General features: G+C 45.7%; 1 protein-coding gene across 2 annotated transcripts in view; it reads left to right on the top strand.

Annotated features, from left to right (window-relative positions):
• Positions 1-3942: 3942 nt before the first annotated feature.
• SLC12A2 (solute carrier family 12 member 2) overlaps positions 3943-11218 on the top strand; it is a 67843-nt gene continuing 60567 nt past the window's right edge. Inside the window, exon 1 of one of the 2 annotated variants that reach the window (XM_084778235.1) lies at positions 3943-4837. In XM_084778235.1, coding sequence (XP_084634361.1) covers positions 4130-4837 — 708 coding nt within the window. In that variant the 5' untranslated portion in view covers positions 3943-4129. The remainder of the gene's footprint in view (positions 4838-11218) is intronic. The other variant, XM_084778234.1, reaches the window with a different exon arrangement.

Genomic DNA, 11218 nt, shown 5'->3' with positions numbered 1-11218 from the left:
CAAGGCAGTATATTCAGCCCATCTCGGTCCTGCCTCTCAATGACTTCAGCTGGTTTGCTTCTCATCTCGTAGGTCCCTTCTTCCTCCTGCCTTTTCTGCTTTTAGTCATTGAATTTTGGGATGACTCATTTTTCTACTTCAAGTTTTTCACATACAACATAAGAGCAACGCCATTCTTTTCTTCATAGTACTGTGCAATTAAGACTGTGATGTGAAGCGTTTAGCCCAGTGTCCTAGACATGGGTTCTTCTAAAGTGGTAGCTACTAACCCATTCTGCAGTAGACTGATGAAATCTTGCCTTCTATGGCTCACTCTTCCTCCTCTACACTGCTAAAGAGTCCCGTCACATACCCTTCTCTATCTCTGGAAACCCACTAATGGTTTCATGGAGCTTTTAAGAAAAAAGGATAGTCTCATCTTCTACTACTCTTATCACAATCTCATATATATATATATATATATATATATATATATATATATATATATATATACATATATATATTTTTTTTGTTTTGTTTTGTTTTGTTTTGTTTGTTTTTTTTGTTTTTCGAGACAGGGTTTCTCTGTGTAGCCTTGACTGTCCTGGACTCACTTTGTAGTCCAGGCTGGCCTCGAACTCACAGCGATCTGCCTGCCTCTGCCTCCTGAGTGCTGGGATTAAAGGCGTGCACCACCACGCCCGGCCCATTAATCAGACTTCAAGGCCACTGGGCCACCTTCACTCCAGGAGGGCTTTGGTCCACACTGTCCCATCATTTGAAATGTTCTGCGACTTGATTTATTTCTAAGCATCCTTCAGATTTCTGCTGAGAAGCCATTTTCTTCCAACTCTGCCTTCTCTATTTTGCATTCTTTCTTGGAACCTCAGTTTGCAATCACAAGCTTATACAAGTGATTATATATATATAATTGATCTGTCAATCAATCAATATATATATTGATCTGTCTAAGCTCCTGTTATTTATCTCATTTAAACCTACTCCTTCCCCTCTCTTCTCATCTCAGAAACTCCACTATCCCTTCAATTGCTCAGGTCAAAACCCTTGCGTTCTCACTCCCCTACTCACTCTGTATCAATCTGTGAATGCTACTGTCTCCCTTATGCCTGCCCCATCCACCCACTTACCCCACTTCCTACTACTAACCACTATGGCCAAAGCCACACTGCCCATTCGGGGATTGTTCTAGTATGCCTTAACACATCTTGCTCTCTTTCTTTGTCTCTGCCACTTACTTGTCTACAGAACAGTTACATTAGTCCTCTGCATTGGTTACCTAGAGAGATAAATGTGTTGTTTGGTAATTCTGACTGATCACTGTGGAATGTATGTACTCAAACCTACATGTGAATGGTTTATACCATACATGGGTTATATGGTATAGCCTATTTCTTCTAGGCAACAAAATTACACAACATGTTAATGAACTGAACACTCCAGGCTTAATATAATGTTGTGTGTGTATCCAAGCAGAAAAAAAAAGTACACTAAAATAAGGATATGGGTTTTCTCAGCTCCACCATGAACTTACATGACAGCTTTCCTGAAACATCACTAGGTTGGACAGATTTCTTTTTTGGTTGTTTTTTTGTTGTTGTTTGTTTGTTTGTTTTATTTTGTTTTTTGAGATAAGGTTTCTCAGAGTAGTTCTGCCTCTGCTTCCTGAGTGCTGGAATTTAAGGCGTGTACCATCGTCACCTGACAGTTGGGTATAATTCTGTACAGAAGATGTTCTCACATACAGAAGGAACCTGGACCTCTTCAGTGATTCAACAGCTGTTATGGGCTGAATTGTGCAGCCCAAACATTTGCGGCTGAACTCCCCCACCTCCACTCCCACCCCACCCCATCCCACCCTGGTATGATTGGATTGGAAAGAAAGTTTTCAACAGTTACTTTAAGGTGAAATGAGCTCCTAGGGATAAAGCCGGGGTCAGCACAACTGTGTCTTTGTGAGGAAGTGAAGAAGCAGCAGAGTGGTTGCTCTACTACTGTGTCAAGCCACACTGGGAAGGCAGCTGTCTCTAAGTAGAGTCCTCACCGGCACCTAAGCATGCTGGCACCTTGACCTGGGACTCAGAGAGCTCTACCACTGAGAAGAAGAAGAAAGAGGAGAAGGAGAAGAGGAGAAGAGGAGAAGGAGGAGGAGAAGAAGAAGAGGAAGAAGAAGAAGAAGAAGAAGGAGGAGGAGGAGGAGGAGGAGGAGGAGGAGGAGGAGGAGAAGAAGAAGAAGAAGAAGAAGAAGAAGAAGAAGAAGAAGGTATTTTATGTGGCGGTAGTCATCCAGCCTATATTATTTTACCATGGTAGTCTAACTATCATTCCACTCAGAGTAAAAAGCCAAAGTATCTACAATAGCTAGAGGCTCTCCACACATCCTCAGACCCTGACCTCACTGCCTTTTGTTGTTTCCATTTCATTAAGGAGTTCCAGTCAACCTGCCCTACATGCAATTCCTTGCCAGGCCTGCTCCCACTATGGTGCTTTTGTTTTCTTAGAATAGATTGTTCCAAAAATATTTGCATAATATACTTTTTTACTCAAAGGTCACCCCAAGGATGCTATCCTGAGGAAGATTTACCATCCCAGTGTCACTCAACCCTACCCTCTTCCCTTAGCATTTGCTTCCAATAGACAGGCTTCTCTTATCTCTTTACCTTATCCATTCTCATGACACCCAGGAGATAGTGGATTTAGCTATATCCTAAGGGCGCAGGGGAGCTCATAGCAGGTGTTTTGTAAATTAATGTTGAGTTCTAAGTCACAAATTAGCTGTAGGCTGAAGAGCACAATACAGAGCTGTTACTAACACAGCAGTTCCCTACTAGAAAATGGCACTGCTTGAAAGAACGCATGCGTGTGTGTGTGTGTGTGTGTGTGTGTGTGTGTGTGTTTTCTTTCCATTAATATTAGGGAAGTTCGTGTTGTGTGTGTGTGTGTGGGGGGGGGTGTTAGAAGTCCTGTATGTGACCCAATATCTGTTCTTTCGGATTTCCATCTTAAAAATAGAGATTACATGCTTTTAGCCCTTAGCGAATATGATATTAAGTTGGAAAACAGGTGTTCCTCTGTTTTCAGTGAAAACAAGCCTGCAGCAGGAGTGGCTTTTTGTGTTAAAACCAAGGAATTCTTCTCTACCGCAGCCAAATGGAAAACTAGTAATTGCAGCCTTGGCTGCTGCTGTCACTGTATTCTGTGAGACTCGTTTCCTAACATTGAAGTTTTTTTAAAAATGTCATTAAACATCCAGAGGAGGTTCTCTTGTCACCTTCAAACACCAGTTTTTAAACCTAGAGGTGTCACCCAAGCCCGGGCACACCCACCGCACCTCGGTTTGGAATTAACTCTTTGGTTATGCAAATCTAAAGCGCTGGCGCGGGGCTCTCCAGCTGGGCGCCCGGTAGGGGTGCGCGCAGGCCCCGCCGGGAGCGCGCATGGCCAGCGCCTCCGGAAGCGCGCGCGCGAGCCCAACAGGAAAGCCGCAAGCATCACCCGCAGCCGGAGCGCCGCGGTCCTGGGTACCACGCGCCCTCAGGGAAACCGCCCACAGGCCCTGCAGCATCTCGCGAGATCTCGCCGGCTCGCCCCAAGTACTGCGAGTTTAGAACTTAAAAAAAAAAAAGAAAGAAAGAAAAAGAAAAAAAAAAAGCGAGGGGAGTCCGCAGAGCCGGTGCCAAAGCGGACGGGTGGGCGGACCGGGGAGGACAGCGGAGCGGGTAGCGGCGGCGGCGGAAGGGGCGGCGGCGGCGCGCTGGTCGGGCGCCCGGAGGCGCGTGCGGCCGCGCCTGCTCGCTGCGCACTGTGCGGAGGCCGGCGCTCTCCAGGGTCGGCGCGCGAGGCTGGCCAGCGCAGGGCTTGGGGCGGGCAGAGGGGCGGGCTGAGCGGCCCCGCCTCCCGCGTGCTGCACCGAGCGCCGCGGCCCCGCCGCCGCGCCTTTAAACCGCGGGGCCGGCCGCGCTCGCGGGCACTCGGCTGGCGGCTGGCGGTGAGCGTGCCGCGCGGGCTGAGTGGCGGCGCCGCGACTCTCTCACCCGGCTCCTCAGCCGCACCGCCGGCCAGGGATCCCCCGAGCCGCGCTGTGCGCAGCGTTCACCCGCCCGCTCCGCAGGTCCCCGTGCGTCGGGCGGCGATGGAGCCCCGGCCCGCGGCGCCCTCGTCTGGTGCTCCGCGGCCCGCCCGGGATGGAGACGCGCCGCCGGCTGCCGCCGGGGTGGACCTGCCCGGTACGGCCGTGCCCTCCGGTCGAGAGGATGCTACGGCCGGGAGCCAGGCCGGCGGGGTGCGCGGAGAGGGAGCGGCGGCGGCGGCGGGCGATGGGCTGGGCAGACCTCTGGGGCCCACCCCCAGCCAGAGCCGCTTCCAGGTGGACCTGGTTTCCGAGAACGCCGGGCGGGCCGCGGCGGCGGCTGCGGCTGCTGCTGCGGCTAAGGAGACCCCAGCGGCAGGGAAAACCGGCAGCGAGAGCGGCGTGGCCAAGAGCAGCGAGGAAGCCAAGGGCCGCTTCCGCGTGAACTTCGTGGACCCCGCTGCCTCCTCGTCGGCGGACGACAGCCTGTCGGATGCGGCGGGGGTCGGTGGTGACGGGCCCAACGTGAGCTTCCAGAACGGCGGGGACACGGTGCTGAGCGAGGGCAGCAGCCTGCACTCGGGCGGCGGCAGTGGACACCACCAGCAGTACTACTATGACACCCATACCAACACCTACTACCTGCGCACCTTCGGCCACAACACCATGGACGCGGTGCCCAGGATCGACCACTACCGGCACACGGCCGCGCAGCTGGGCGAGAAGCTGCTCCGGCCCAGCCTGGCAGAGCTCCACGATGAGCTGGAAAAGGTGAGCTCGCCCAGATCTTCCTCCCTCCCTAATGCCCTGGTGCGTGCTGGCCTCAGGATGCAGCTGCTGACTCTCTCCCTGGTGAGGTGGCAGCGCAGGACCCGGAGGAACGACTCGCTGGCATCTCGGGATTCAGCTGTCAAGTGTGGAATTGCAGCGGAATGTAACTTAATCCTTCAAAAGTTTGCAGCGGGTTAGGCTGGTTACGCGATCCAGCAGAGGCAGCTCTTAGCGGCCTTTCCCCATCCAGTTATATATCTTGTGTACACTGTCTTTTTCACCCAGTCTTGACGATGTGCCACCTCTTGAGTTACACATGTGTTTAGGCCCCCAGAGAAAGCAGTGTGCAGGAGGATTAGAAGAGGCTCTCTTGGGACAGAATGGAGAGAACCTACTACCATCTGGGTCCTTTTAGATTGTAGTGTATGGTTTATGAGTATCCATTAGGGACCCTGAGTGGAAAGGTTGATGTTTTAAGGAAAACCGTAATAGCATGTGTTTGTAGTCTATTAATTATTAAAGCTCAATTTTTGCAATCTTGGGATATGGAGAGGACTATAGAAATCTCTTTTCTTTCCTCCTCCTCCTCCTCCTCCTCCTCCTCCTCCTCTTCTCTCTCTCTCACTCTCACTCTCTCACACTCTGTCAAGACAAGATCTCTCCCTATGTAGCCCCAGTTGTCCTAGAGCTTGGTACTTAGACCAGGCTGGGAACTCGCAGAGATCCACCTGTTTCTGCCTCTTAGCACTGGCATTAAAGGCGTGCTGCTATGCTTAAGAGTATAGAAATCTCAGATCTTGGGGAATGTTGTTGTACGAGATAATAGTGTGATTTTTTTTTTTTTTTGGTCGTTTGTTTGTAAACTCTTTGCAGGGAGGGCTGTGTTGTTGGGGTTGGGAAGTGGTAGAAAGGTGTCTCAGAAGTCCAGAGCACTTGTTGCGCTTAGCGGAGAATCAGGAGGCTTCTGTTCCCAGCATCACAAGGAGGCTCACAACCATCTTTTACAACTTCTCTTCTCCAGAGATATTTGATGCCCTCTGACCTTGACAGGCACCAAGCAGTGCTTATGGTATACATCCACCAATGCAGGCAAAACATTCAGACACATAAAATAAATCTTTTAAAAAAGGGCTGTATTTCTTTCCTTCTTAAAGAACTGAGAGGGGTGAGTCTTTGGAGAGAAGAGAAAACACAGGAATTTTATTTTTTCCTCCTCAAAGATGTCCATAGAAGTAGTCTTGGGTCTTTGCAAAACCCCATTTACTTTGTAAACAGAAAACCATTCTCATACACTCTTATTGACTTTACTAATTCTGTTTTTTTTTTTTTTAATGGCTTCAGAAGTCTTTTATTTCCTCCACGGGTTCAGATAATTATTTGAAGATAACATTGATGCTTTTGAGGCCTGATTAATATTTAACTTTTTATGAGTTGAATTACTTGCCATCTGCCTCAGCAAGTCTGTAATGGAATTTTGTGACTTCAGAATTGGTACCACACTAGTGGAAATGATCAGTGTAAAAAAGTTTATGTGATTTGTTTGGAGTGTGATGGCTCAATCTCATACGTTCATATCTTAAAAGACTTGTCCCTCTGTTTGATAAAGTAACTATCACAGCTTGAAGTAACTGCATTGGTCCCAACCCTTACAAGCTTATCGATTGCTTAAGAGGTTGACATCATTTAGCCTTAGATAATGCTACTTTTGTTCCATTGTTGTGTTTTGTCATATCAGAAGCTAAACACTTTCTGAATCATTTCTTTTGTTCATACATAGTTTTTCATATCCATTCTTTTCTTTTTTACCCCAAATCTTCATAGACTCAAGGAGAAATGAAGTTGGTTATAAATAAATGAATAAATAAAAATAAAAGCTACTGAGCGTTGTAGGAGTAGTGGAGTGGTCAAAGGGATGACACGTGAGCACCTTCTGATTGGAGCTCCAGAAGCTGTACCTTATGCGTATAGACTGACAAAAACCTTCGTAATGCTTTTAGCCCTTAGTGAATATGATAGATTTTCTTCCTTCCTTTCTTTTTGGTTTTTCAAGACAGGGTTTTCCTGTGTAGCCCTGGCTATCCAGGAACTAACTCTTGTAGACCAGGCTGGCTTCGAACTCAGAGCTCCACCTGCCTCTGCCTCCGGAGTGCTGGGATTAAAGGTGTGCGCCACCACCGCCTGGCTAGAATTTCTTTTAATCGTCATGTACTGTTCTCTGGTGGTGGAGTGCTTTAAGTGTAACAGGTGCGGAGAACTATGGAGAATCAGAGGAAGTAAAGGGTAATGCTCTACATACTCGCTAGGAAAAAGGACTACTATTGTCTTTTTGTTAGTTTTTAAAGTGTTTTCCCTAATAACCAGTTGCAGGGGAATAAATATCCTTGCTGTGTTATGCAGCCATTCTAGGAAGAAGGCTGGTGGCTTTCCAGTTAGGAACTGTTGACTGGGGAAGGAGCGACTTTGTTGTCCAGTGCTCTGGGACTGTGAGTTGATGGACGGATGACGCACGGTGCAGCAAGTCAGATACTATGTGTGCCTGCACAGACAGAACAAACATGACTTACTTTTAAAGTAGCAATAGGTATTTTTTCAGTGTAGTCAAAGGAAATACCACCGATCAGGATATAATGGACCTAATTTTACCTGGGCTTTGGGAAGAAATAAATGTGGCATTGAGGCTGAGGCCTACCAGATAAGTTGATGGGTGGAATGACATTCTGGAACAAAGACTGTATTTATAAAGGCGGTGAGGAGAGACTTGTTATGCTCCATGGCCAGTACATTTTACTGTAAATGTAGCAGGAGGCTGTTGAGGGATTCTGTGTGGCAGAACATGATCTGTTTTATTTGAACATCTTTGCTGGCCACAGAATGGGATCTGAGGTGTGTCTGGAAATGCAATCTTAAACTGTTGGTCTGACTTAGAGATTATAAGGATTTGTGCAGAACAGATTAGATGAGAGAGGCTGACTCCCAGGTTTTGCAATCGAGTAACTAAATAGTGGGGTGCTGCTACCTGACTTGGAAAAAAAGATTGAAAGTGGAATGGATTTGGAGTGCTGAAGAGAATTCTAGTTATATTCTTTGTAAGACACCTGAGAGTCATGTGGAGAGAGAGAGAGAGAGAGAGAGAGAGAGAGAGAGAGAGAGAGAGATAGAGAGAATGTGAATGAATAAAGTACCTTAGTTATGAGTGAAAGATTGCGTTGGTGAAGGAACAGAAAGTATGGTCCAGGATTATGCCTGGGGATCATCTAAAAATTGTTGGGGACTTCTAATAGCCTAGACAGCAGTATCGTAGAAGGACAGACAGAAAAGAGTTTTAAAGAAGGCAGACCCTACGCAGGGCATGATGGTACATGCCTGCAGCCCTGGGAGGCTGAGTGAGGCTGGAACACCTTTTTGGTACAAGGCCAGCCACAGCTTTTTAGATAGTTCCAGGCCAGACTTGAGTTATATAGTGACACTCTCAAAAAGGTAGAGACTCTTTTTTAACAGTTGATGCTAGGAGTTGATTTTTTTTTTTTTTAAAGAAATTGCTGTTCTATGTCCTGCCCTCCCCCCCCTTACCCCCCTCCCGTCGCTCCAGATATCAAAATAGCCATTTCTCCTATAGGAAGAAATAGGAGTAGAGAGTACCAAAAAAGTAAGTATCAATGGACAAGTCTAACACATCTGATTGGGAACATAATTACCGAATGTGAGGTGGTAAACAGTCTGCTGCTGCTAGACTTAAAGCATCATTAACATCGTCATCATGTCACTACATTTTATGACTTCAGTAAGAAGCACCGTGCTGACACATGTTCCAGTTTGCAGGTGTGTGTCAGCCTCAGGTATATTCTTCTACTATGTCTGACCTAGGCTTAGGCTCAGAGATTAGACTGCTGGCCAGCTGGCCACTGAGCCACTGCTCTGGGATTCAAGCATGGGCTAGCACACACACAGCTTTTTTACTTTACTAAGTCATCTCCTTACCCCACCTTTGCACTTCTTCTCTTTTAAAAATAACATCACCTTTGCAGTTGTTCTTAGACCAAGGCTTAGAATCCTTTTGATGATGTTATCAAGTCATTGGATGTGACCTATTTCTGCCTTTCTCGTTACTAAAGCGGAAGGGAGTGAAGGAGGTAGCAGTATTGCATCATTGAACTTTTTCTTTTTTTTTTTTTCATTTAATACCTAAGAAATCAATCTTTTATGTACTTTATTAGTAATAAAATGATCTCATAGAAACTGAAAATGGTTTACTAGCCACTTTCATTAAAAACTGTAGAACTAGACTTCATACTTGTTTTTCTGTGTGACACTAGAATATTTTTTTTCCAGTGTCTTCTCTTCTTTATACACATTTCTGGCCATCGCTCAGACCAGTTGTAAGATGCTTGAGCTGCCGAAAGGGAGGCTTTGCCATTATCACTTTCGCATGTTGACATCCTGAGAATAATAAGGAGAAGGATACTTGAGATGATGCAATTGTTAATTAATCCTTCACTAGAATCTGAGCTTTTGTCTCATTAATTTTCATACAGAGATTAGGTACTTAGTGCAGATCTGTTCACTGATGTATCAGGGCTGGCAGCTCCTGTCACTTAACAAGGGCTTTAAGTAAAACACTGAACAATTGCAGTATTGCGTCTAACACTGAGCTGCTTCTACACCCTGCTAGTGATTATTTCAAGATACAGCTTGGTTGTTTGACAGTCACCCTGGAAGAACAAGACCAGAACAGCTTGGGAGGTATCTGGGACTAGCTTCCCGATACAAGTAAGAGTGGGACCCTGCTAAGTATTTGCATGTAACAAAGTCAAATTTCAGTGTTGCTGGGGCCACAACCTGCTAAATCCATGTTACTGGCTGCTATAGTCTGGTTTTCTGTTTCTATATTAATTCTCCAAGTAGATTAGCAACTGACTACCTCGGTAAAAAGAAAGATAAATTTTAGGGTTTAAATGAGGTGAAGGAAGAAATGTGTACATTACTAGTCACACTTGATGCCTTGTCTATCCTGTCAAAGTAGAACCTGAAAGATACAAACTGAGTTTCTTGGTTCTTATATGTTTATTATCTTTGCAGTGACGTTTCACATTTTTCATGTGTTTGGGAAGCCTATACCAATCAATCTAATCTAGTTCCTTGCTTCATGAAATGGGTGTAAATTCAGTCCCTCCCAAATCCTTACTGAACATGAACAGCAACACCGTTCTAAGTGTGGCAGATGTAGCAGGGAGAGAAAAAAAGAAATCTCAGGACATCCTAGTTACAGGAGAAAGTAGACAAATAGGTCAGATGTACTACTCTGAAGAAACTAAAGCAGGATGAGAAAATGATGATTTGTTGCCATTTTAGAGTAGTTGGGGAAGGCCTTAAAAAAGTACTATTACAGAGGAAGGGAACCACCCCATGCAAATACCAGGATGAATACTTTAGACTCAGACGTAGGCACCCAAGACTGAGATGGGACTGTTTTGGCTTAGAGACCAGGGAGGGCAGACCGATGGTGAGGTGCTTGGTAAAACAGAAGTTCAGGTACAAGGTGTTGTGAGAGGGAAGACTGGGCATTTTCCTGGTTGTTTGGATGAAGAGTGTATGGGAAGAGAGATATTAGGGTTTTTAAGAGTGGAATTCCTATCTATGGCAGTAGGCAAGACCTAGGAAGAGCAGGGCTGGTTAGGGGGATACAGTGGCATATAATTCTGTAAATCAGTTTTCCAGTGGGGCAAACCCTAGACTCTTGCAGCTACTAACTAATGAAAACTTAAACAGTTCTATATTGTAGCTGTTCCTAAGACATTCTCCCTCTGTAGAATAGGTAGGTTTGGAACAAGGTCTTCAATTACTAAGGTTTTGAGATGGGTAGTGTGCATGGGGCCAGTGATGTTTGCTCTACTAGGTATATTGACTTTATTCAGGTATATGATTTATACAGGACTCTTGAGACAGAATACCTCTCTTTAGTACCTTTGCCATTGTCTTATAAATGGTAAACCCAATAATACAGTGCTGTAATCTTTGTTTTTAACAGTCTTACAGGTTTATTAAAAACTGAGACCAGAATAACTCTATTGTTTTTCAACTTTTAGAAGTTCATTCTTCTATGTAATGTTGGTTTCTTTCCTTGAGACCTTCTTGTAATAGAAGCAAGATGTCAGCGTATACTGTTTTTATTTAAGATGCCTTTATTTCACATTGTCTTGGTGGACAGGTTCTTTTTTAGCCCTTTGAGTATGCTATTCCAATGTCTCTGGCCTCCATTGTTGATGGAAGGAAGTTGGCCTACAGTAGAGAATAGGTAACGTCTCTAGGACTGAAGGTTTCCTCATTACCTTTAGCTTTTAAGTTTGTAGCTATAGGTATCTTTGTTTATATCTTTTCTAGTTT

The sequence above is a fragment of the Acomys minous genome (assembly GCF_964271855.1).
Source record: "Acomys minous genome assembly, chromosome: 4".
In the NCBI taxonomy this organism is placed as follows: domain Eukaryota; kingdom Metazoa; phylum Chordata; class Mammalia; order Rodentia; family Muridae; genus Acomys; species Acomys minous.
The sequence above is the reverse complement of the archived record's forward strand: the minus strand, read 5'-3'. Positions and strand labels throughout refer to the sequence as shown.